The following is a 27,762-nucleotide window of genomic DNA, read 5'->3' on the forward strand; positions in this document are numbered from 1 at the left end:
AAAATCCTATAAGCGTAAACCACCTGCATTTACGTTAGAACAACCCAGTTATAATGAAAAGTTGTGAATCTGGAGGTGGCCACCAGTGTAGTCAGGGGAAAGCAATTTATGTCATAAAATGTATAATTTTCATGTTTCGTGTTCAGATTTATTTTTAGCATATATTATGTTCGTATTCTCACTTTGAAGCATTTATGATTATGAAGAAAATTCTTCTTTCCTTTTCCGTGAAGAAATATCTTACATGTAGTGTTATGTTCCTTACAGTTCAATATTTTAAAAATCATAGTACTGGTTCCAAAACTACATTCTAGCATGGACTTTGCCCTCCCCAGGGAGGGTGAAGCCCATGTTACGTGTATCTTTGGCTAGTGATCTTGTTCTGGTTCGATACTTTTATCTTTAAAAAGGGTAGCGGATCGGATCCCTTGGCTAGTGAATTTGGTTCGATCCGATCTACGTACTACACTTGGATCCGTTGGTCAGTGAAGTTGCATGAGTATAGAATTATTTAGATCTTAATGAATTATGCGGTGTATCAAAACTGACAAGATATAATCACAAGTCTCTTAATCCACGTATTCAATTGAGAATCATCTTTTCATCCACAAAAACCTTCCAAGATCGATTGTTTTTATCCGATTTTTTAAATGCAAGGATTTCGATGAGTTCTTAAATGTTTTGAAGAACGGTAAATGTGTGCCGATTTTAGTAACACTTACAGATATATAGCAACAACTTTTGTAATTAACGAATGAAATACATTGTAATTAGCAGAATAATGGAGAAAGATTGATTCAAGATCTATTATCTTGCCAAAAATGCATGCCTACGAAATCAATTGTCACACACTTGTGAATATGATTATATACTTTTGATATTGTTTAACAAGTCAACATTATTTTCTGACAAGAAATTGTGTCGTCTTGTCGGATAAATATGTTGACTTGTCAGATAATTATGTCAGATCATTCGTCGACTTCCCGGAAAATTATTATGCTAACAGGATGATATAAATTGGTCTTATTTATGTTTATAAAAAACTTCATACTCTCGTTTGATTGACACGTTGACAAAAAGCATGAAGGAATCGGACAAGTGAAATCAATGGACATATGCCACCATAAGGATTTACTTTTCATTTATAGTATATTTATTTTATCTGTTTTGCTTAATTGTTAAATACTACGTACAATTCCGAGATACTTCGGCGTGGAAGTTCAGGCCGTGTGGCTATCTAAATTCACGGTGGGACGTTTATTTGGAGGCGTTTTTGCCAGGTATATCTCTAATTTACTCACCTTTTGTTACTTTAAGTTTTTGTTGTTGTTTTTTTTCAAAGTTTCTGATCTCTTTTTTCTAAACATAATACATACTGACATGAGTTTATTTTCAGCTTTGTAATTATTATCCATGTTCAATTTTGTTATAATGTTATAAGATGTACGTCTTTCGCAATAAAGAATTATAGAGTGAGCGGGAGAATATTCACAATATACACATGTATATGTAATCATAGTTCATTTCAAGGAAGGTCACTTCATTTTAGGTATACTTTTAAATATTCTTGGATATTTTACACACGAACCCCGCGCGCGCTCCAAATCCGCCAATGGAGCATACATGTATTCCCAATTCAGAGATTAAATAAAAAATTTCAATATGATCTAATAACTAGCAATAAGATATTTATTCTTCTTACTAGTTCTAAACAACCCCCTTTTTTTTTTTTATCATGTCCCCATAATAATAAGGATGGCTCATTATACCAAAATTTTATTTAATGGCGCGTTAAAGCATCTTATATGAAGTATGATTTCAATATTGAACGAGTGATACAAAGTCTCAATTATTTTATATGAAGTGTCTGTGTTTCCCCCCGGAATGATAAAAAGGTAGTTTGTGTTTGCATATAAGAAATTTCATGAGTCCAAATTTCGCTGTGATTTGATACATAGATATGTTATTACTACAGTAACGTGATCCGAAGAGTTGGATCACGTCGAGTTGACAGGCACGGATCATCAAATCACGAAACGCAAAATGTATCTCAATTTATTTTTAGAGTATATTTGTTTAATACATGTATATATATATTTTTTTCGAATGTCGTGTTTCTTAAAGAGTTTAGCCGTAGATTATGAAAACATTAACATATAACCGTTAAAATTTACATAGATATTTTTTATTAAAAAAAAATTAGAACGTCTACATGAGTCTTCTTGGCATGTTTTATTAAATATTTATGCATGCATCAAATCAAAGTGATTTTAGATTTTAAAATTTCTTATCTGCAAACAAAAAATCTTTTAAAATCTTTTTCATTTCGGAAAAACACACAAAAAACATATAAAATAATTGAGAGCTTGTATCACTCTTTTAATGGTGAAATCATACTGCACGTGAAGACGATGTGCTTTAACGAGTCATTCAATAAAGTGTTGGTGTGATGAGCAACCTTAAATCATTCTGGTCAATCCTGCTTAAATTTTAGATAGAGTTATCTTTCTTGTTTCTTGGGTTTTGTTTACAGCTCGCTAGGTAAACAGCCCTACAACCATATATGGTGCAACACGTTCAGTGAACATAGTAATTGTTTATTTATAGACATGATATGGAAGTATGAGTGTCTATATATCATAAACTAATTATTTCAAACGTTAGTTTTGTCGGTTTGTCTTCAAGATGTATGACGAGATCAAGAATTACCTGAACAGTCAGAAAGAAAAGGGCGGATCCACGAAAAAGCCAGCTCTAGCGGGCGCCCAACCGTCACCCTGGGCATTTCTTCCTCCAGTACCGAAGGATAATTTCAACGAGGTTTACCCGGGGATTCTGTTAGGGAATTAGTAAGTAGACGTACTTTGAATTAACTACCAGTCTCGATAAATAGCCATGGAATAGATTGGTCAGAACTCGTAAATTCAAATAGCACGAATTTCAGACTAAAGGACAAGAGAATTTCTATCATACTTTCTCAAAACTGTTGTTCTATCTACAATAGTAATTTAGGGATCTGATGTGTAAGTGCCATAAGTCCTCTGAAACAAATATAATATGGTATGTCATTTGATTTGTCCACGATTTCTACATTGTATGGTTCCCGGGAGGGTATAATGTCCGGATAGTGCATAATGACCTGATTACATATATTTCTAAACTATGACATTATGAAGTGCATTAACCAAACCTTTTTTTAACTTAATATACTCAATATTAACATATGAAAAAAAAATATATAAAATGCATCTTAAATATTTTTTTACACTGTGTGCTGTGGTGGATCCAGGATATCTTACACGAGCACGAATGAACAAAAAAAAAACCCAACTTGCTGGGCTCTCATTTAGAGATGAAAAGGTCGGTACCCGAGATGTACCATCTTCTCTATAGCCAAGGATTTCTGATTCGCCATTGTTCTTTACCTGATATTCACCGACTTCATTAGGCAGGTTGATAACGACAAGTACACATGTGGGTATGTGGCGCCGTGTTAGTTTTCCGATTTTAGAATTTTATTTCCATATTTACAAATATTAATAACATTTTTTTCCCCTGGATTTTCATTGTTTTATTAGAAGTTTAAAAATTCGAATTTCTTATTTCAAAATTACTACAAGAGCGTTTCTCTAAATAAATGACCCTTATCCATTAATTCAAGGTCAAAGGTTTTCTTCTATCAAATCAAAACAGAGTGATTAGTATACTGTTGATGTCCTTAATTGATTTCCAGGTAAAAAGGTTAAGGTAACCACACTCCTACTTTTGGGGAAAGGGCATACAGGTTGTAGAGACATTTGATGTTCTAATTACATTTTAGATATGTTAAACAACGAGTTCGAATCCCGCTCGCGCCGGTACGTGAGAAAGTTTCCCAGTTTACTTTCGGAAGGTCGGTGGTCTCTTCCCAGGTACATTGTATCTGGGTTCTCTCTTCCACCAATAAAAAAACTGGGCGCCACCAGATAACTGAAAAATTGTTGAGTGTGGCGGAAAACATTAATCAATCAATCAATAAACAATGGGAGATAAGTTTTGTGTCTGATTTTAGTTACATAGCCAAAGACAAAGAGGAATTAAAACGGAAGCGAGTGACTCATGTTGTGAACTGTGCTCAGGGGACCAAGTTTAACCAGATAAACACAGACGAGGAATATTTCTCAGGATCAGACATCAAGTTCCTGGGTATTCAGGCCCTGGACACCGCACGGTTCCCCATCAAACAATACTTCCAAACTGCCGCTGACTTCATAGAGGAAGCTCTCAAGGAGAAAGGTAAGATGGACAATATATCTGTGTTTTGATCCGCCGGGGGAAAGAACCCTACGTTCATGTATATACATTTAGGGCGTGTATTCTGCTTTATTTCTGTTGAAATCCATTGCTTGTCATTTGTAACTTTGAATACTGACAATATAGTTGGATGCGGATTTTCATTGCCGCCTTTCAGCGTGTGAATATACAAACACGAATTCCATGACCTATATATCTCGCGGCATTGTTGAAAAATACGTTTTCTGGTTTATTTTTCACATTTTATTTGAATTTACAATATGTATTTCTGTACGATGTTTGTTATGAGTTTAGAATTTGCCTTTCTTGGACTATTACCCTTTCCCATCGTTCAAATAAGCAAATCATGACCAAATATGGACAAAGGTCAAGGAGAGGCGACTTTCTGCTGTTACGTTTAAATAACTTACAGGTCTATGATATCTATATTTACGTACTTGAAAGTGTCTGCTGGAGTACATTCAAGACTTACAGCCAAGGGACCAATTTCAAACAGAAAATGGCACAAAGTAACCTGTGAACAGGGACAAAAATTCCCTACCGCGCAGGGAAGTGTTGAAAATAAAGTGTGGCGACTGAGACCAGATTTGAAATCGCTGCAATAGAAATCTTAAGACTTGAATAAAAACATATTTACGTTTGTTCGAACAATCTTAAATCATTTTAAGGTTTTAATGGGTTTTGAACAGCGTGGGAGAGGGGGTGAACTACTCAAGGATGCATGTAGTTTTACTTAGGAATAAGAGAATTGTGATTCCTCTGGTGAACGCATTAGCCCGCGAAGTTTCATGAATTTCCATTTTGTTATTTTACGTGTTGTTTACGATTTATATTCAAGACATCAACACATTCACGGTTATCTGTTAATGTATTTATGTTACAGGAACTGTGTACGTTCATTGTCAGAGTGGAATGAGTCGTTCCGGATCTATTGTACTGGCCTATCTAATGATAAAGCAGGATATGTCTGTATTGGACGCTGTAAAACTAGTCCGAGATAAACGAGAGATCTTCCCAAATGACGGATTCCTGAAACAGCTCTGTGAACTAGACCAAGAATTACAACAAAGATGATAACAACGTATGGACATTAAAAAGGCTAAATGCTTAGTGTCCCGATCACAAAGCTAAATGACCATATCCGCGTCATTTCAAACGCGACAAGAGCACCTGTATATCATAGTCTGTTTACAGTAGTGGCGTAATGATGAAATATTGATCCACTTTGTGTATCTATCTATAATGAAGTATAAAAAGATAATATACTTGAGATAACAGAAGAAACATTAACTTGCGTTGACTATACACGCCATATTGATGGCAAACGTTATTCAAACTACATATATGTAGGTAACAGACAATGTTAATCATCTTAATGAAATCTATCAAATACGGAAAATCTAAATTGCTGCATCACTGTCCACATATCTGGTACAACGATCCATAAACCCATGGCAACCAGAAGCGCCACCCACGGAGTTCCAGACACAGTTACACTTGGCCGGAAGTCGGGAGCACTGATCTTTTTTCGTAAAGCTTTGCTTGTCGTGTTTTTTAAAACAATTAGTTCCTGTCTCATTTTCTTAATTTCTGCAATCAGGGCCTCATCTGTAGGTGTTGTGTATTTTGGGTTGGTCACTTTATTACATGGACACATACAGCTTCCAGACGCTGCAAACGATAAAACATTAAATTTTATATTACTTATATACGTGTATATGGCATGTATACAAAGGTATATGTACTGTTAAGTCGACCGCAGCATCAACCACTGTTAGTCAGGGTTCTGTACTAATTTCTATTGTGCCTTCATGACATTTTTCAAAACGTCTTTCTAAAATAACGTACTTTGTCACTTTTAAAAGAAGCAAATTCATTTTTGATAAGACATGAGGGTATGAACATATTTTCAAAATTGAAATTAATTTTTTGTATTTACATTCTACTTTCATTTATGTTGGAATCCCCAACAGTTAAAATAGACGTACTATGTTTATCAAGATTCATACGCACATTGTTCACAACTGCAGTGCTATTCATGAGAAAATGGTTGTCATTACAATTTGTAAAGATAACGGCAAAAATATTAGAAATGGTACCACTTTCTGAAAGGGGAAGGCAACCCTAACCACATTGTTATTTTTTTTTAGTAAAGTATTACTTACTGATATCTTAAATGACAGTCTTTAACAACAACAACAACAACCCTTGCTTAACGATTCAATCAATATCAATCTATCATATATCTGAAATTACCCACCGCTAAGAGCGGCTATTGAAATTTAGTTTATGACGTCACACCGTAACTTCCGGTTTATTTCATCAGCAGTACTGTAAATATGACAAGTCACGAACAGTTAAGTATGGAGTCATATAGATTTGAGCCCGTTCTTTCGCAAGAAGAAATTGAGGAAAGAAGACGTTCAGTCGATTCAAAGACCAGGCAGACGGTACACGTTTCTTCATGCAAATGTTTCGAACCTCAACTTGTCAGAACGCAAATGATGGATCCACAGTTTACATAGTATTTCTTTTTAGATGACTTGGTTGGGTCAGGAATTTCAAAAGAACCTTTTTCACATCTCCCCTACGCATTAATGCAATTAAGAGCATGGCAGGAAGGCATCATCCTATTTATTCGTAAAATCTTCGATGATCTTTGAATCACATTAAAACTGGAACAGGCGGTGTGACGTCAAATTATTGATTTTTGTGGTCTTTAATACAAAAGAGTTCTACATCATGGCAGCCTCTATAGATGTCGGGAATTTCGATTTTTAACGTTTTCAAATGAGTACTGAAGCTTATCTAGGCTGTATATCAACAGAATATGTGGCAAATTGTTATCATATAATTAATCCTATCATTTATCATGTAAATTTTCTAGGTTGCATTCCTGTCCAAGGACTCTTCACCTATACAATGTATAACAAGCATACTTCAACATAAATATATTCGTTATGCTGAATAAATCATAGATTCTCCACGTGCGAGAGCTTCAGTTACAAAATTCCCATTCTTATTCTAATTTTAACTTGTATATAAATTTCTTCCATAAAGGTATAGGCAAAGACATAATGAAAGTTATAAAAGTTGATATACATCTTTTATACACTCGTGTAATGTTCCTGAAGCATTGTCTCTTGGTATTACCTTCTGTTGTTATGCGTGTTTTTATACAAATCTATTAAATGTATAATTGTTCATGTGTTACTATTTGTACTATGCCTTTCGGGTCCCTTGAATTCCCATAAATCACCTATTTATAGAGAAGGAAATAATTAATGTGGCATTATGTGACTGACATCGATTAAAGTGTTTTACGGTGTTTTTTCTTTGGCTTACATACCAACACATACGGGCTCCTTTCCGCTCAAAATTTTCTCCTCTTTACAAGTTCTCGTCAAGTCTCCTGCTTCTAAATGGTATCCCAGATTACATTTACAAATCAAAGATTTGAAAATGTTTATTTTTTGTTTTGGGGCAGCGTTACACGAGTAATTTATTTGTGCGCCCTCCACGACACACTGTGATGTCCATGATTCATCTGTTTTAGATGCTGCTGTAGACTTTGTTGTAGTTAATTCAGATGCAGACGACTCTGTTGTAGTTAATCCAGATCCAGACGACTCTGTTGTAATTAATCCAGATGCAGACGACTCTATTGTACTTAATTCAGATGCAGACGACTCTGTTGTAGTTAATCCAGATGCAGACGACTCTGTTGTACTTAATCCAGATGCAGACGACTCTGTTGTAGTTAATCCAGATGCAGACGACTCTGTTGTAGTTAATCCAGATGCAGACGACTCTGTTGTACTTAATCCAGATGCAGACGACTCTGTTGTACTTAATTCAGATGCAGACGACTCTGTTGTAGTTAATCCAGACGACTCTGTTATACTTAATTCAGATGCAGACGACTCTGTTGTAGTTACTCCAGATCCAGACGACTCTGTTATACTTAATTCAGATGCAGACGACTCTGTTGTGGTTAATCCAGACGTCTCTTCTATACTGAATCCAGATCCAGACGTCTCTTCTATACTGAATTCAGATGCAGACGACTCTGTTGTAGTTAATTCAGATTCTGACGACTCAGTAGTTAATTCAGACAGACAGTTGTTGATCATCTGAAATAGGGAGGCGATTGTAGTTAATTCACATGTAGACGTTGGTATAATAGTTAATTTAGATACGTACGTCGTTACAGTTGTTTAGTGGCCGGTCGACAGGGGATGATTATTCCTCCTAGGCACCTGATCCCACCCTCTGGTGTGTCTATAGGTCCGTGTTTGCCTAACTCTCTATTTTGTATTGCGTATGGGATTTATGAGATTGATCACTGTTCGTTATCTTCACCTTTCATACAGACGCTGTAATAGTTAATTTAGATACAGACGTTGTAGTTGATTTAGATGTAACGATATGTACATAATCTACAAGTACATGGACAGCTTATTCATGAAACCTACACATACCAGGGTTACGGGACCTCCGTGGCCGAGTGGTGAGAGCATCGCGCTCAAAATCACACGGCCTCTCACCTCTGTCGGCGCGGGTTCCAATCCCGCTCGTGCCGGTAAGTGAGAAAGTTTCGCAGTTTACTTTCGGAAGGTCGGTGGTCTCTTCCCAGGTACATTGTATCTGGGTTCTCTCTTCCGTCAATAAAAACTGGGCGCCACCAGATAACTGAAAAATTGTTGAGTGTGGCGGAAAACATCAGTCAATCAATACCGGGGTTACTCACAACAGGGAGGGCTGTCCAGCTGCCTGTCACGTGATTATCTAATGTAATAATGACCGTCATTTATCATACGAAGAATATCTGTCGACCGCCTGATAAATAAGTGGCGGTCGCAAGATACACTAAATGCTGTCGTTTAAACAACAATATCCGTAATCTGGTGTTAAATATCAAACCTAATGGAAGTTGAGACTTTAACTATCACATGAAAGGTGAAGATAACGAGCATCCCCTGTCGACCGGTCACACCCGCCGTGAGCCCTATATCCTGTTCAGGTAAACGGAGTTATCCGTAGTCAAAATCAGTGTGAAGGTTATTCCGGTTGTACACTTCTTTACCTGTACAGTAAGTATAGCGAAGTGCTGATGACAAACTAATTCGATTCGTTATAGATGTATTTTTATTCCAATGAAAACTTTGCTGTAAGCGTAAATTCATTATCAGCATGTTCGCTGTAACTGTGTTTTACTGTATCAATCATTTCCAGTTTTATCATCGTTAACTGACGACGTACTAATATGCGAAACTGTGTTTAGTTCAAGATATGCCTAATCATATACACAAAAGAAGCTTGCTATTTTTAAAAATGTAACAGGGGTGACATATGGATGGAGATGAATAGCAACAATACATCTGAAAGTGTGTGAAGAACTACCGGTAGATGATGTCATTAAAGACATATAGGAAGACCAATTTACATTGGTTGGAGAATTTTGTTTTAATATTGCCAAATACCCATATCTACGACAAAATGTTTCAATTTTCCGAATGCATTTTTGCTTACATTATTCACGAATACTCGTATTTACTGGAAAATTCAATGGAAAAACATTAACCCAAAATTACAATCCCTCAACACGTCTTTTTAATGGTGTAATTCATGTATCAATGACCGATTTACATTGTTGTTTGATCAAATAATTAAAAAATCCCACATAAACACAGCAAAATTCAACTACATTTGATGCGTCCAAATCTTAGGTATCCTATGACCTTACGATAGCGATACCTGCACTCTTATGTTTTTATCTATGTCCATTTGTGATTAACACCCCTCCGAGCACAATGACATAGATTTACCCTTAGTTTCGCATTAAACAGTCCTGAATGACTAACAGAAAAATTAAAACACCAAAGTCTCAGAATTCAAAAGACACGCTCTTGCTCTTGCCGTATTGCGGGTAAATACAACACTTTTTTCTTTCCTTGATGTCCTTCGATAATCTTTCAGTCATTTGGAGACATCACAAAGTGTTGCAGAAGTGGCACAATTTTTTTTTTCATATTGTGCGACGTACATCGTGACACGAACTCTCAGTGTTTTAATGTATCATATGAAAGACCCGCGATTCTCACCTCTACATTCCGAACGTTTGGCGAAGGAGCAGTGTACACATAACCATTGAGCTACCGGTGTGACACATTTTAGTTTGTTGTAGTGTACTCAGGTGAGCGTTAATGTCCATGAGCCTCTAGGTGTATCTCTGATTCGTGAGGGTATTTTAAACATTTAAAATAGTTTTATAGTCACTTATAAGAAGGCTTGTATACATAGGATACCCTTTGCCACAGATAAAAAAACGATTGACTCTTTACTCAAATAACGGAAATGTAAATAAAACGAATAACCAATCTCATAAATCCTATGAATACAGAGTTAAGAAAACATGGATCCTTGGAAACACCATATGTGGGCTCAGGTGCCTAAAAATGTTGGGGTAAACATCCCCTGTTGACTTGTCCCACCCACCGTGAGCCCTATATTTTGACAGGGTACACGGGGTAATCTGTAGTCAAAATAAGTAAAGAATGGTCTAACAATTGGTATGAAACACGTCAGACAGTAATCAACCTAAGGACAGGTTGTAGGTGCAAATTTAAGGGAGAAAAACTATCGTAAAAAGTGTTACGAGTTTTTGAACTAGGTCTGGGTGGTGTAGTTGTGTTTGGTGGGTAGCAGCCTTGAGTGCTGGCTACTCTGTGGTGTATAAAAGGATAGTCGGTGTTTCTGGTTATTATTGTAAGATATTGGATTTAGATATTAAGTTACTTTAAAGGGTGTTATTTCATAATTTCTTATGTATGCATTTTGGTAAAAGCATTTCTACTGAGTAAAAATAAATTGTAATATTCATCATACTTATGAAGATGGTCAGCGATTTGTCAGTTGTCTGTAACAATAGAACCTGCTATTTCAGCGGTCGTTTTGCACAAAACACTGTAGAGGGAAGAGATTGTGCAAATTTCTGGTGATATTTTGTCATTTACAAATACACAATAATTTGCCAGTGAAACACTGAAGAATATGAGTGCGTTGTATTTTCACTACTACGTATATAAAGTGTTAGATTCTTTGCTAAACAGAAATAGAGTTATGAAATTACATTCATCTTAGCCAGGCACTTACACAGAATTGATAAAGGTGATGGCCATACACGCCTTCTGTTTATGGTTAACAGGTTAATGTAGTTGAGTTGTATATACAATGTCGGTATGCTTCAATTAACCGTCTTTGTTCATTTCATCACAATAAACATTGAACATCATGATATTATTTCAGCATTGACCTTGACCTGTAGTGTTGGCCATTTTGGCCGGGTATTACGTACCTTCCTTAAGCTTGTGGACATTGCATATTCGCAATTTTTCCATTTGTAGTTCTGTATACTACATATGATTTTTTAATAAAGGATACACGAATGATCGTATATTACTAGTAATAATAAATGAGGTCAAGGAAATTCTTATGTTACATCTGTGATAAAGCAAAGTAGATTGAGATGTTTTAACGCTTCGTGTAGTTGTATTTAATTTTATTCATTTACAGGAATACTGTCATTATCTCAATCTAATTAAAATTAGCTGTTTTGAATCCGCTACTGCTTCTCAAATATCTAACTACATCCCATTCGAGGTCACGTCAGCGCGACCTTTTTGCTATGAGTAATCTAAACATTATTAACCAATCAATTGTTGATTTTAATATTACACATGTGTGTGTGTTTTAGCTTAGTTTTGTTGGAACACATGGAATAAGAACAAATACATGTATAATATTTCTGTATGATTTAATTCTTATTGTATCCTTGTCTCTGATTGGTCAAATTCCAATTGAGGAACGCAGGTTATTTTTGTATAACCTGGTTTGGTATGGGGACACACCCCCTTGACAACCAGAAGCCGGAACTATTTTTTTTTCTCTCTCTCTCTAAATTTACATTGCAGCACTGTTTTCAGCCTTCTATGGAATAGAAAATCAACGTGTACAATAAGATACTTCGGTATGATATACATATGTACATACTGTTTTCTCGTTGTCAATATTAACATCTACTTGTACGCTAATCACTGTTGTAAATCATCTTTCTCTGTATGATGATCGAATAATTTTAAAATAGATTAAAACAAAGATATTATATTCGAGTTAATGATTTACCAAGTAAGCATTGTCCTGTTCATTTTCAAATACATTACATTTCTCACTGGGGAAAGTGGGGGGGGGGGGGGGTTTATTGCTGATTCACCTTTCAAAAAAGCAAAAAAAAAAATAAAAAAAATCATACGTCACATCTTACCACATGACGTCAATCACATTGACATGTGGATCGCGATTTGTTACTTGCTTACATATTTTCTTGTGTTGGATTTACTATTAAGGCCTAGTGACAACTTTGCATGCAAGGGTAAGTTTTCATGTAGTAGAATTTTTCACAGAGTTAAAAGCCGCAAATTATTGCATTTTCTGATATTTGAAGACTTACTTTGGGTAGATCTAGGCCTAAACAATGCGGCAATTTCCCGTATTTTCTCAATCTGTCGGAGATGAGCGACTTCAAAGTCGATCTCTAAAGGGCTGCGAAATACGCATTACATGTATAAACATATTTTCTGTCATGACAAATTTCACCTTCGATACAATAATTTAATAAATAGGCTAGGCTCTGTTGAACTAAGACAAATTGACAAAGAGTTAAGATGGCGACCTTCTATAGTATGGAGCGCCAAATTAACATAAACTCAAATAATTGAAGATATCTTTAATTATTTGAAGTTAATAATTAATTCAATTATTGCTCTCTTCAATTCATTTGATGAGAGCATCAATTTAGTGGAAATATAGCTCGTTATAATTAATTTAGAGCTCGGTATAAATAATGTGATGATCTCTTTAATTCAATTGATGATATCTTTAAATAATTTACAATGCTTTTGTATAAGGAATTAATGCGCGCATCAATTCTTTTAAAGAGAGCAACAATTCAATTAAAGATATCATTAATTCAATTGTGGATAATATGTTGAATTGAAGATATCTTTAATTAGATAGTTGCTCTCTCTAAAAGCATTACTGCTCTCTTCAAATGAATTAAAGATACCATTAATTCAATTGAAGAGAGCAATAATTGAATTAATGCGCGCATTAAATCAATTATTGCTCTCATCAAATGAATTAATGCGCGCGTCAATTCAATTATTGCTCTCATCAATTGATTTAATGCACGCATTATATCTATTATTGCTCTCTTCAATTGAATTGTAGCGCGCATCAATTGAATTGTTGATATCATTAATTCATTTGAAGAGATCATTAATTTAATTGAAGCGCGCATCAATTCAGCTGAAGAATTGATGCTATCATCAATTCAACTAATGCGCACAATAATTCAGAATTGAAGATATCATTAATTATTTGAAAAGAACTTTAATTCAATTGTTGCGCGCATCAAATGAATTGATATCTTCAAATAATTGAAGATATCTTCAATTATTTGAATTTATGTTAATTTGGCGCTCCATACTATAGAGCTCTACATGTAGACGCTTCGTCGCTGTTGCTAAGTGAATCATTGCACGGCTCAGTTGACTTGTATTTTTCCGAGTTTATGTACATTTTGATAAACGAAGGTTAGTATCTTTGTATCCTGCATTAGATTAAAAGGAATGACTTTAATTCTGGGGCAAGTTATACGAGTATAACCTGGTTTGGGTCAGTTTCGCGGATTATAAAGCGTAAACTGACCCAAACCAGGTTATACTCGTATAACTTGCCCCAGAATTAAAGTCATTCCTTAAAAAATACGAGAGTTGTAAATTTTCTGTGATGTATAAGTTGCAATATTACTTTATTACCCATCTGTTTTAGTCCTGTGAGGATCCGGGTTAGAATAGGACGTGAGAGGCGATTTAATGGAGCGGTCCTTCGGATGAGACCGAAAAAAACCCCACAAAAAAACCCCAACCAAGACCCCGGCCGTGTCACAGCAGGCGTGTCACGATAAAAATCCCTTCCTGCTCAAAGACCATAACATGTGTATCTCATAATGCGATTACATATATATTATTTTTATTTGTAATTTCTTCTCCTCCTATCTTCTCCAGTCCACTAACTTGTTGTTTATCTTATACAATTAGATATATTGTGTATATACATGTACATGTGCTAGATGTATTCCGATGAGTTGTACAACTCAAGGACAATAAAGAATTGAATTGTAAAAAAAAAAAATAAGCACCAAGCATAAATTTTGCAGCCCTTCATCGGCAATGGTGACGTGACGTCTCCATATGAGTGAAAAATTCTCGAGAGGGACATTACACAGTATAAAACCAACCCAATTGTTTTAGATTTGATTGGAAATGCATGTGAATATATTACATTTCACACGGTAAATTGCATTCATTTTAATTATAAATATACCCATTTAATTTTCATCACTATTGAAAAAAAAAAAATGGTCATAGCAAGTGTTGTTAAAGAAAGATATCACAATGTATATACATGTTTATACTGTGTAACGTAACAGAGTGGTGGTTTCATAAATTATTTTTCAGGAATATTAGTCTATACATGTATTTGTACAAATATAAAAAACATGTACATGTATCACGCAAATATTAAAGTAGGAAAAGGAAAGCCTAGCATCATTAAACTCGATATAAAATTTGAGAGGAGGGAGATAAAACGTGTAAAGTGAGGACAATTTTTAACGATTTGACAAAAATCTGCCCAAATTACGTCTCCATAAACGTGACCCGCAGCATAAGAAAGATGTAGATACAAAATGTTAGATTAGAGGGGACAAGTGGTGTGAGGATATGTTCTAATTAATATTCTCTCAAAACCATTTTTTTTCCAATTCGAAAGAGAGTATTAGATAGGTGTCCCTATAGCTATATAAACACAGTACATATTTGCCTTTACATCAACATGCGTGTATTCTCTTCTAGACATCGTGAAGACGTCCTAACTTAATAGGTTTCATTGTGTAGAGAACGTCTCGGGTATGTGTATCTTTGTTACATAACACTTCCTGTCTGCTTCAACGCCCCAGACCTCGATCAGCGCACGCTCTACCCGTGAATCTGCTAAGACAACATTAGACTAGCCACACAAACACCGCTTGGTAATCAATACAAATAAAGCATCAATCTAATTAAGTTGGATCCAAATTCTCAAATTTTAATTAAATTTTTGGGGCTTTGAATATAAGAGAGAGAGGAAAAAAACCGCAATGCATATTTTAAGGGATATAATATAATACCAAAAAGTAGATAACAAGTAAAACGCAGTTTTGGGATATACACCACCCCTGTCGTATATGTGTGGCCTTACTCTACAGCGTATATTAAATTTTGATTTAACATGCAATTAGAGAGTAATTTTGATGATACTGACATTCATATGTACCGTAAGAAAAAGGAATTAGTAAGTTGTAAGCGAGGAAACCAGCACATGACGAAGGAATTAAAAACAAACACCCTAGTTTAATTACTGGTAAAATTTGTTGCTTATAGGTAATTGTAAGCTGATAAGTAGATCGCATGCCCTGGAGTAGAGACATTACAATTTTGACATCCTGTATTCGACGCGTTGAACATATACACACAGGGTCTTCTCCCCCGTGTGTTGTTTTAAGAACACGGTCAGCAGGGACCTAACAGGTGTACATATAAACGATGTTCGATTGAAATGAGAAAACAAAAATCTTTCTTTTAGCATAATATAAAATTTACATTTTTTTATTCATAAAACACAAAATAATATTTTGTTATTAATAATTTTTTGAACCAATTCTCGAAGTCTACACAAACGCCATTAAAACAGGCAGAACATATTAATCTTGCACTCGTATACGGTCATTTGTAGATCTATTTGTATTATTTTTTCACTGTAAAAAATATTAGGACACATGTTTTGTTTTGTTTTGGGTTTTTTTAGAATAAAAAAATCGGAGGTGTATTAGATATGCTAAATCCTAAGTATATCTGGTTTTAGTAGGTCCCTGATTTTCTTTTTCTTTTTCTAAAATGATTTATTTAATATACCGGTATGTAATGCGAAATAGCTGGCCATAAGCAAGCCGTACTCATTTTCTGCCGACGAATAAAATAGCTATCGTACAGTTAGTTTGTCCTAACAGGTAAATAACGGTACTTCACACCGCGGCGGTGTAAATCTGCCCCGCGATGAAATCCCGCGGAGGGTTAGCGCGGGAAGGATTAACATACCGCGGGGGGAGCGCGGTCTAATACGGGATCCGCGATGGCCGTACTGTACTTTTAAAATGGTTTCTCCGACAACTCGATTTCATCCCAAGCACTGTAGTAGGAATACACGTGACTTTTTGATGTGACGTGGTGAAAGGTGTTTATTGTGGAAATGCCCTCCATGGACCTCCACATTGATATAATTCAGGACACTTCACTTTACCATTCTATGGCCAATTGCAAATAGAAACTTACATATTTTTTCATGATTTAAATTACCTTCTGTACACAAAATTGGAATCCCTTGCCATTCAAGGTCATCTGTACAGGTTTTAGTTAAGTTTCCCTCCCGTAACGAGAAACTACCGACACACGCATACACCGCTGTACCGTTGACGTGATCCGCATAATGAAGCAGAGTAGCGTGTCCCTCTTCTTCTGGAGGTTCAGTACAACTTTTAATTTCTAAAAAGAAAATATTTATAAAACGTATGACATGTCAAGCGTTTCAATATTTAATCTTTTTCATTTGTATTGTATATTTTCCATTTGTGTTGTAAAATATTTCATTTTAAGGGGTCTCCGTGGCCGAGTGGTTAGAGCATCGCGCTTAAAATCACACGGCCTCTCACCTCTGTCAGCGCGGGCTCGAATCCCGCTCGCGCCGGTAAGTGAGAAAGTTTCGCAATTTACTTTCGAAAAGTCGGTGGTTTCTTCCCAGGTGCATTGTATCTGGATTCTCTGGGCGGCACCAGATAACTGAAAAATTGTTGAGTGGCGAAAAACATCAATCACTTTTAATGTAAATTTTCCATTTCCGAAATAAAAATATTTCATTTGTATTGTATCCGAGGGGTTGTTTATTTTTATTCACAATGAAGGATTCCATTGGTAAAGTTTTAGCCTATATCGTGTTGAATACAAGCAAGATATTCCGGATGCTTTTTGAAAACACAAGATAAACTGGTCCCGTATTTCCATGCAGGACTAGTTATACAAATTGATAAGCGGGGGAAAGTTCGGTAGAATCTACATACATGCATAGGCAAACAGTAGTTATGAAAATGATACAAGATATGAAAAAGATTATAAGACTCTCTTATGAGTAGCCATGAAATATAAGGTGATTCCACCCGAGGGTTGCAAAAAAGCTGTGAAACCCGAGGCTTTGCCGAGGGTTTTACAGCTTTTTTGCGACCCCGAGGGTGGAATCACCTTAATATTTCATGGCAACTCATAAGAGAGTATTTTTCTCTCATATTTCTAGAGTTTTCCGTTTTCCTTGTGCCCAGCGACGCCATTTTGAGAATTTTCCAATTAATTAATTTTTTGCTGTACATTAAAAATAACACCAGAATCGAATTCTACGACCTTCATCAGCCGACGAGTGTATAAGTGAATTGTATTAGAGTTATTCCTCTTTGCATAAATCAATAATCAGGGTGATGCGTGACGTAACTCGACAGTCCATCAGCGCGAAACATTTTGACAGACCTAATCAGAATATGAAGCCACAACTGCACGGGTTTTTTCTTCTTAGAGGAGCATTGATATTGATATTAATTGAGCAGTTATTTAATGACGAGTGTGTGAAGAGAGATTCCAAGTGGTTTTTGTTGGTGAATATGGGCATAGCTAGACTTTCGTTTTCCACGCGTGCAAGGACTCGAGTCTCATGGACATTGAAGGCACTTATTTCACCTGAGACACGGACAGTAGACGTTGACAGAGTGAATGTGGAGGTAGGCCTAGAACTAATAGACCGTGTGGGCTGGGTTTCTGTGGACTGGCATAATGCACCGGATGACATATAGGTGTAGATCGACGAGGAATTTGTGACTGTTGTTGAGTGTGCAGTAATTGTTCAAGGAATATGTATATTTGTGTCCGGTCACATACACCTGGAGATTATCAGGGACATTACAATCTGTCATTTTTTGTACAAGAGCTTTGCAGACGCTAGTGTTTGTCAATCGAGGCGAGGTAAGTTGCAAGCTAGTTGTGTATTGATTATGACGTCACGGGATATGTAAGATAAACGTCACGTGATATGAAAGATAGAAATATCTTACATACCTTTCTTTCATAGAATATCTGTATCTTACATACGTAGATATGAGAGAAAATCGATTCATGCCTTGATAATCGATTCATAATTTAAACCGATGAAATTCTTTGTAACAAATCAAATATACTATCCCTCGGATACATTACCAATAAAGATTTATACAATGCAAATGAAAAATTATATAATGTAAATTGAAAATTTAGAATACAAATGAAAATTACACAATACATATGAAAAATACACAATACAAATGAAAAGTTATACAACACAAATAGAGAATATCAAATATTGCAACGTTTGTCATACCATGAAAGTCGTGTTGTTATAGAACAGAGTTCACCGTTAATTTAGTGCTCCTGTTCATTGTTTTGGAGTGATCCTGGTACACTTTTCACATTGTTAAATATCGTTGACAGGCATGACGTCTTACGATATTAATCAGAGCCGTTAGAAAACAAAACTGACCGTTATGATGTCATATCCTGTTAGAGTTTTCTTTCAAATTGAATGACTTATCAGAAATCCTAGCCATGTGAATTAAATTCTTATTAAGATTTACTAAACTTTCTTTGCTGTCCGGGATTCCCAACTAGCCTCTGTACATTTATTTTAGGAAAAGAACGAAGAGGCAATTAATAAGGTACACTGCAATTCATCGGAAAGTTTTCATAATGCATTTTAACTACTACTATTCAGTTATCCCATTGATTAAACGCTATAACATTTTAAAGATAAACCCGTGTGCACATACATTAGACTTTTTCTCTCTATACACGTAGCAGCCAAGCTTCGTCAAATTTACTGATGCATATCATATGATGTACACATGAATAATCAATATGATACCTGCTTGTCCTCCTATTTTCGATTCTAATGATTAGGAGAGTACCATTTATAAATAAGAAAGAGAGAGAGAGAGAGAGAGAGAGAGAGAGAGAGTCAAAATGATTAGTGCCCCGTTGGTTTCCGTCTTACTAATGCAATTTACGGGTTGATTTTTAGCTCCTCTCCATTCTGGGGTGCCATCACAGTACTTCACTAGATCTCCACTTTGGTTCACATACCCAGGTCGGCATTCATATACTGCCGTGGTAAAGTTCTGAAATACCAATGTGCTGTTACCCTCCTCACAGAGAGGGTTTCCACAAGTTGTCCCTGTAATGAATTATATGTACATTTACCAATGGCCTGTCTGTAATAAACGTTATGCTGTTTTTTTTATTTCTAGATAAAATCATTACCATTTCACCTTGGTATAGAGACCTGTATATATGTATTACAAAATATAAGGAATAAATGTTTAGGTACTCTTAGGGATATATGTATATACAATTACCTCCGTGTCTCGATTGCTTATATATCCCATAATATAAAAAGTATGTGTTTCTGAAACAAAAATACCCCCGATAATGGCCAATTCCAAAGATGGCTAAGGTCACAAGGAAAAATATCTTGGTACCAGTAGAAAGATCTTGTCACAAGAAATACTCATGTGCAATATGAAAGCTCTGATATCTACTATCTAGAAGCTATGACCAATGGTAAAAAAAAATTAAAAGTAGGTCAAATGTCAAGGTCAAAATGTTTAGTACCCACAATGAGGTCTTGTCACAAGGAATACTCATGTGAAATATCAAAGCTCTAGCACTTACTGTTCACAAGTTATTAGCAAGGTTAAAGTTTTCAAAACGTAGGTCAAACTCCAAGGTCAAGGTCCAAACATGTTGGTACCCACGGAAAGGTCTTGTCACAAGGAAGACTCATGTGAAATATCAAAGCTCTAGCACTTACTGTTCAAAAGTTATTACCAAGGTTAAAGTTTTCAAAAAGTAAATCAAACTCCAAGGTCAAGGTCACAGGGTAAAAAAAAATTTGGTACCCACAGAAAGGTCTTGTCATAAGAAATACTGATGTGAAATATCAAAGCTCTAGCACTTAATTTTCAAAAGTTATTTGCAAGGTTAAAGTTTCATACAGAATGGCAGACAGGACAAAAACAATAAACCCCCCCCCCCCCCGATCTTTGATCTCAGGGGCATACAATTATGTCATTTATTCCTTGTATAATTCACGAAGACTTAATGTCTCTAAAACTTATACAATTCATAAGATACTCGTGCATTTTGTCATATCGATACAACATGCGCTATTTTAAACTTACGATTAAGAGGAAATACGGTAAGTTCTACTTCGACATGCTTGAAAATCTGATTCCTCTGCCCATCCCCCCATGGGGACTCCATCTTTAACATAGAATCACCCGTTGAGTTCAATCGACGCCATGTGAACACCTCACCGCGTTCATTGTACCCAAACACTATCCCACCTCCGTGTCTACCTGACAAAACTACTGATCCGCTCCCATAGAAGGTAAATCCTTTGTTTTCACCATCTTGTATTCTTACCTATAAGTATTACAGTACTGTTCAAAGTTATTGAGTTCTGGCATGCATAACAATATGATAGCACTGAATATCAGCAATATACCATTAAAAAAAGATATTTACCTTTGCTAGCACTAAGAACAAATCGCTACCAAGAATCTCGAAACTTGGAGTATGAATATTTGTGTTTGAATATAAGTTGGTCTTTGATGTAGAATTCTGTAGACATTTTTGTGGGTCGGGTTCGAAATACCAAGCCAGAATACGCACACGGACCAAGGTTGAGTTGAAGTCAGAAAACGGCCAGCCCCATCCTAAAATGCTGATAATTTTTCCTGTAATATTAAATTGAATTCATTTACTTTTAAATGACATACATGTATCTGATGAAATATATTCTGTACGAAACTTCACATTACCGTATGAATTTGCCCAAAGGCGAACTGTGGAGGAATTGTAGGCAAACACGAGACCCCCTCCATCACTACCACATTCGTCAAAACAACCAGGGAGGCCTGAAATAATAATTTCTAAAGTTGCCATACTCCGTCACTGTACGTGAGCAGGGTATATAGATACAGAACTTTCTAAATGACAAATACTTTACACAAAGCATGTAATATATTAAAAGTACTAAAATGAAAACTGATTTAAGGTTAACAAATCTATTTGAAGGCGTCTTTAGAAAATTCTGCATCTCCAGACAGTTTTCTGTACTAAATGATAGTACAGACTATCATGAAATAGACGACAGGAACTCTTCAGTGTCGAGAAGGTATAAAATTAAATGGTGGCCATTTGCAACGGCATTGAAAATAACCTACTTGATTTACTGTGGGATTAACATTACGTAAAGGTAAAAGAAAATGCAATTTTCATAGTGATAGGGAGTTAATAGGATGCCTAAGGCGAAAAGATGAAGCGGGCGAGAAATTCACTTTAACACATGTATTTTAATCGCAACATTCGGCCAAAGTCCAGGCAAACTTCCTCGAATCACTTCATGTGATACTGATCTGAGATTTGGGAGAGGCGTCGGTCAAAATGTCCTGCCTCTACGAATCTCGCTGAGATTGCACCATGACCTGCTTGAAGTTTAGATTTGATCCTTTTTGATTGGTCGCCGAGTTCGTTAAGACATCTCCAACTCAAACATTAGATGGACACAGGTACTGCTTCAGGAGAGAAAAGCTCTACCACAACATCAAATACAACGTTTGGTCAGAGGCCTGTGAAGACGACTAAAGTCCGTCATTCGTGTGAACGGAAATCACACTAGCTACCGAAAAAGAATCTGTTTAATTTGAAGTTTATAACATGTTAATCTTATTTAATTTTATAAAAGGCAAAAACAACGAACAGTGATCAATCTCAGAAATCCCACGACCAATACAAAATAAAGAGTTAGGCAAACACGGACCCCTGGACAAACAAGAGGTGGGAGCAGGTGCCTAAGAGGAGTAATCATCCCCTGTCGACCGGTCACACCCGCCGTGAACCCTATGTTTTGATCAGGTAAACGGAGAAATTCGTAGTCAAAATCAGTGTGACAAGAACGGTCTAACAATCGGTATGAAATACGTCAAACAGCATTTGACCCAATTATTTCATTCCCATGTATAATAAAAAATTAGAATCAATATAGATTTACTGTAAATTTTCCTTATAATATCACGTCTTCTAATCTTTGAAGAAGAATGACAATAAATACATTTACTGATGGTGTTTTTAGGGTGATGCTATTTTTTAAAATATGTTAAACATGAAACTTATTCATTTTAATTGTAGTGTGAAATTAAGCATCATATTAAGAAAACGAGTTGGTGTTGCGATATATTTTCCAGGTGTAGACATTAGCCAATGAACTGCGATGCTTCAGACTGAGGTGACGTGTTGCAGTTCATACCCTTATGCTTTTTTTTAAATTGAAGTTTATTTCTTATCTTTACATTCTACTTTCATTTCTGTCGGAATTCCCAGTCGTTAAAATAGACGTATACCTACTATATTTATCAATATTCATACGCCCACTGTTTGTAACTGCAACACATTCCTGAGAAAATGGCTATCATCACAATTTGTAGAGATATCAAAGGCAAAATCATTGGAAATGTAAATATATACATGTGAAAGTGTAATTACCTATCTGACTCTTTCTAGAATCATTGCTAGAAGAAAATGTTTTTGTAAGACATGTTTTGAGGAAGTTTCCCTCATGAATATTGAGACGTCACCATGTGTACAATGCCGGTGACAGGGGCGTAGCTAGGACTATTTCAATGTGTAGGCCCGACAGATGAAACTGAAGGTTTCGCGAAGCGCCGAGGGGGTAGGTGCGTGAGGGGGTTGTCCCCTCCCGCTAAGGGGGGTGGGGATCGGGGTCACCCCGGAGAAAAAATTGAAATATTGGGACTCATTTGCACTACTCTGATTGATTAAATATTGTTTAACGTCCCTCTCGAGAATATTCCACTGCCGGTGAAGGGTTACACTACTCTGAGCATCAAAATGATTGCAATAGACATTAGATATTGTACAACCTTTGAAAAAGTTTATACTGTTAAGTTCGAGAGCGCGTCATGTTCGAGAGCGCGTCATTGTGATCACCAAAGTTTAGACAAAATATATAACCATTAAGTAGAATACATTATAAAAAGAAAAGGTCCGACGGATGATAATTTTATATCCGATTTTAAAAACTAGAAATATATATGAACATCTTATATTCTGCAAACATTTATGGACAAAAATGTGTTTTGATAAATGGAAAAATAAATGTGTAGGCACGTGCTTACTCGAGCCAAACGAAGTTACACTCCTGGTGAAGTACCACAAATTCAGACCTACACTTTGCGGTTGTAACGGACAGTGGCACATTTGACCATGTAACAGTTTTTCCCCGCGGGATGATAATCTTGGCTTTTTTTTTATCGGTTTGGTAACATGTATCTGCAATCATAATACTATTTCTGTAAGAACGATAACTCTGAAAGTCAGTTGTTTTATGTCGAAGGTAAGTATAGTACCCGTCAGATTGAAAGCTACAGAAACTACTGCGATGTTTTTTGGTCACTTGTTTCTGAAAACAGTAAAGCGTTTTACAGACACTGCTTATCAATTTTTAGGTTTTGGAACACCATGTCCACCAAAATATATTCCGCTGAAATTATTTGAATACATACAAGCTAGAAAATCATTAAATTTTTCACCCGCAGAAACTAGAACTGTCCTAACGGAACTATCCTCACACAGGGCACATTGGATGGTGGGAATTGGTGAATTTGTAAATGGTTTTTGAGATACACTCTGGACATTGACAACATAACACACCTCCTAATGGAAAAATATCCATAACTTCCTTGAATGTTAAAAAATCTCAATCAAACTAGCAGATGCACAACTTCATTATTCATATAAGATATATTTATATTTTCCAATGCACTTCCTTATATGACAATACTAATGAAATTGACATTCAATCTCCTGTAACATGAAGTGGGTCACATGATCAGTCTTTGCTTGCGTATGAATACAATCACCGCTTCAAAAGGCAGGTACTTTCAACTGGCTTCTTGCTTATGCTGTGCAGTGGAGGATTTAGAGGCCCTCCCCCTTTTCGCACCAACTTTAAAAAATAGTGCGAGTAAAAGTCCAGATTGGCACTCAAAATGGCTGAGTATTTTGGCTAATTACTCTACTTTCACATGCCCCCCCCCCTCTCGAAAATCCTGGATCCGCCATTGCAATGGAATCATAACAGAAACAAAACAAGAGGCACTGTGAGCAATGCTCACTAAGAATACCCCACGCTTACCACAATCTCCCAAAGGGTGTTGTTGATAGGTATAAATTACCTCTTTCCTGAGTGTAAAAAAGGGCATGACAAAACCTTGGGTAGTCTCTTCTCTAGGGAAAAATAGATAAGAAATGAAATTAAATGTGCATTTTATTATGATCTTGGCTTTGAAGGGAGACCTTTGTTGAAAAATATGTAACACATCCCATTGGATGGCAGGCGAACAGGTTAATAAGATATAAGACACTTGTACGCAACTAACAAATAGGAAACTTGTTGAAGTTTATTTCAGTGAAGGATTACATACCAAATTAGTATAATTTACATCAACCGCTTCCAAGGGATGGCTGCTGATGAAAAGGAAACCATATTGCTACTTTCATGTCCAATGCGCTTGACCTTTAGACCCCAAAATCGATAGGGAACATCTTCGTTCCATGTGTAGTCAATATGTATGATATGGTGATTTTAGGTGGAAAGGATAACGCTTTAGAGTCCGGAAACCATATTGCTACTTCGATGTCCAGTGCACTTGACATTTGACCTTTGACCCCAAATTCGATAGGAAACATCTTCGTTCCATGTGTAGTCAATATGTATGATATGGTGATTTTAGGTGGAAAGGATAACGCTTTAGAGTCCGGAAACCATATTGCTACTTCGATGTCCAGTGCACTTGACATTTGACCCCAAATTCGATAGGAAACGTCTTCGTCCCATGGATAGTCAATATGTATGATATGGTGACTGTAGGTGGAAAGGATAACGCTTTAGAATCCGGAAACCATATCGCTTGACATTTGACCTTTTGACCCCAAATTCGATAGGAAACATCTTCGTCCCATGGGTAGTTCATATGTATGTTATGGTGACTGTAGGTGGAAAGGATAACGCTTTGGGGCCAATAAACCATATTGCTACTTTCATGTCCAGTGCGCCTGACCTTTTGATCCCAAATTCGATAGGAACATCTTCGTCCCATGAGTAGTCTATATGTATGATATGGTGACTGTTGGTGGAAAAGGTAACGCTTTAGAGCCATTGCATCTAAGGACGGACGGACAACCCGATTTCAGAAGTTGGTAGGTGATCAAATCTATGTAACGCCTTATAAGATTTGATCACGTGACTAACTTCATGTGATATCCCAATAACACTAAAAATGATATCTCATTTAAATATTACTTAAATATACTCTGTTTTAATCAAATCTATTCACCGGTGTTAAAGATATACTCTGTAATATACTCTATAAATCAGGTCTACGGACGGTCAGACGGACAAGGTGATTCTAGTATTTTCCCCGAAACTTCGTTTGAGAATGTATAAAATCCGCTATAGACACGACGTGAGCTGAAAATGCTAAAAAATCTTTTTCATTTTTTTTCGTGTGCATTTTTAATGTTTACATTGCTTTACTACAGTATTTCTAATGGTCAGCAACAATTTGAAAATCAAGTGTTGGGTTACAAGAGAGATACAGAGCTCACGATTCTTTGTTATGTAAACAAGGTTTGTGTCATGTTTTCATACGTATAGGTTAAATATACAAGTAAAAGTTTCGTTTAAAGTAGATTTTTGAATTTACAATTTAATTCTGAACACAATTAAACAGGTTCTAGTGTTTGTCTTATCTCATTTTGTTTTAAACGTGACATTTTTTATTAAGCAATCTATATGTAAACAAAAACATGGCACGAGCCTTGTTTATATTACAATGAATTGTGAGTAATATATCTCTTGTAACTCGACAACTGACATTGAAATTTGGCTGACCATCAGAAATACCTCAGCTGAGCATTGTAAACATTAAAAATGTAGAAAATAAAATTTCAAATCGTGTCCATGTCCCTTTGAATTATAGGTAGGTTTACTCGGATGTGTAGCCTATACCCTACATGGAATATACGCCACTGAATTGAGGGTTCTTTAAAGACCCGCGATTCTTAGCAACCGCTACCTTTGTATGAGAAGGCCCCGACCTTACCAAGCTTCCGCGACTGCTCGGATAACTAAAAATGTACATTTACAAATGTACTAAATGTCTAAAATATACAGTTATGTGTACCCTAATGTACATATATTTAGAATGTAATGAAATGTGACGATAACGAACAGTGATCAATCTCATAACTCCTACAAACAATACAAAATAGATAGTTGGGCAAACACGGACCCCTTGACACATCAGAGGTGGGATCAGGTGCCTAGGAGGAGTATGCATCCCCTGTCGACCAGTCACACCCGTCGTGAGCCCTATATCTTGATTAGGTAAACGGGGTTATTCGTTGTTTGTCAAAATCAATATGACAAAAACGGTCCGACAATCAGTATGAAAAACGTCAGACAGCATTTGACCCAATCATAGGTTGTATTGGCAAACTAGATCTTTATAACGACCATAAAATTTGTAGGTATATGTTGACTTTAATGTGCATATATATAATTTAATTTAAACAAATGAAAAGGATGGGACAACAAGCAAAGCCTATGCAGACTCTCTCCCAATGAGCTTTAGAATATAGGTATTCAAATCATATATGTTGATTGTACAGGACATGTTTGTAGATGTACACAAACCAAATCCTTCAGAGATGACTTCATCGTAGAAATTTGTTGAAGTAGTCGGATGTGGAATGATGGCTGGCACGGGTGTCGCCTGTACAACCACCATGTCAGGCTCCACGCCGTTGAACAACGATATCTCCAGAAATGGATTTCCTGTCAAGTGATATTAAAATGAAAATCATGTCAGAAAATTCTCTATTTAACCCTTTGATTACTAGTTCCGGGATTCGCAAGAAAATATAACATGTTTAACACATGGATAGGACGTTACAAATTCAACAATTTTCGATTTATTTTCACAAACTTGTAGTAAATTTTCTGAATCATTTGAATGTTTTATTGAAAAGAAACCTGATTTTGATGTTCAATCTTTATTTTGTTACCATGACAATAATTCTACCACCGCATCTCACGCTT

At 36.1% G+C, this 27,762-nt stretch overlaps 2 protein-coding genes across 3 annotated transcripts; one reads left to right on the top strand and one right to left on the bottom strand.

The window, feature by feature from the left end:
• Positions 1–2,508: 2,508 nt before the first annotated feature.
• On the top strand, positions 2,509–7,497 carry LOC125663630 (dual specificity protein phosphatase 3-like). Its single transcript, XM_048895924.2, has 3 exons — positions 2,509–2,849; positions 4,052–4,275; positions 5,177–7,497. The coding sequence occupies exons 1-3, from the start codon at positions 2,686–2,688 to the stop codon at positions 5,365–5,367; spliced, it is 579 nt and encodes a 192-aa protein (XP_048751881.2). The 5' UTR covers positions 2,509–2,685; the 3' UTR covers positions 5,368–7,497.
• Positions 7,498–7,642: 145 nt separating this feature from the next.
• LOC125663761 (uncharacterized) lies at positions 7,643–27,512 on the bottom strand. 2 transcript variants are annotated; one of them, XM_056153009.1, is made up of 7 exons: positions 27,358–27,512; positions 21,401–21,496; positions 21,105–21,316; positions 20,759–21,002; positions 19,573–19,752; positions 16,809–16,994; positions 7,643–8,426 (listed from the first exon to the last, which is right to left on the bottom strand). In XM_056153009.1, the coding sequence occupies exons 1-7, from the start codon at positions 27,449–27,451 to the stop codon at positions 8,404–8,406; spliced, it is 1,035 nt and encodes a 344-aa protein (XP_056008984.1). In that variant the 5' UTR covers positions 27,452–27,512; the 3' UTR covers positions 7,643–8,403. The 2 variants fall into 2 exon arrangements, with proteins under 2 accessions (XP_056008984.1, XP_056008983.1); XM_056153008.1 differs by lacking the exon at positions 7,643–8,426 and having other exon boundaries at positions 16,712–16,994.
• Between the last annotated feature and the right edge of the window lie 250 nt (positions 27,513–27,762).

This window comes from Ostrea edulis, chromosome 1 (genome assembly GCF_947568905.1).
Source record: "Ostrea edulis chromosome 1, xbOstEdul1.1, whole genome shotgun sequence".
Taxonomy (NCBI): Eukaryota; Metazoa; Mollusca; class Bivalvia; order Ostreida; family Ostreidae; genus Ostrea; species Ostrea edulis.

What these genes read in the sequence shown, in the direction of transcription:
- LOC125663630 (XM_048895924.2), top strand. Translation starts at nt 2,686, where the DNA reads ATGTATGACGAGATCAAGAATTACCTGAACAGTCAGAAAGAAAAGGGC. An exon ending in GGGATTCTGTTAGGGAATTA is followed by an intron (nt 2,850 to 4,051) that starts GTAAGTAGACGT and finishes GTCTGATTTTAG; the next exon opens with TTACATAGCCAAAGACAAAG. An exon ending in GGAAGCTCTCAAGGAGAAAG is followed by an intron (nt 4,276 to 5,176) that starts GTAAGATGGACA and finishes TTTATGTTACAG; the next exon opens with GAACTGTGTACGTTCATTGT.
- LOC125663761 (XM_056153008.1), bottom strand. Translation starts at nt 27,451, where the DNA reads ATGGTGGTTGTACAGGCGACACCCGTGCCAGCCATCATTCCACATCCG. An exon ending in CCTTTGGGCAAATTCATACG is followed by an intron (nt 21,317 to 21,400) that starts GTAATGTGAAGT and finishes TTAATATTACAG; the next exon opens with GAAAAATTATCAGCATTTTA. An exon ending in TACCGTATTTCCTCTTAATC is followed by an intron (nt 19,753 to 20,758) that starts GTAAGTTTAAAA and finishes AATTCATTACAG; the next exon opens with GGACAACTTGTGGAAACCCT.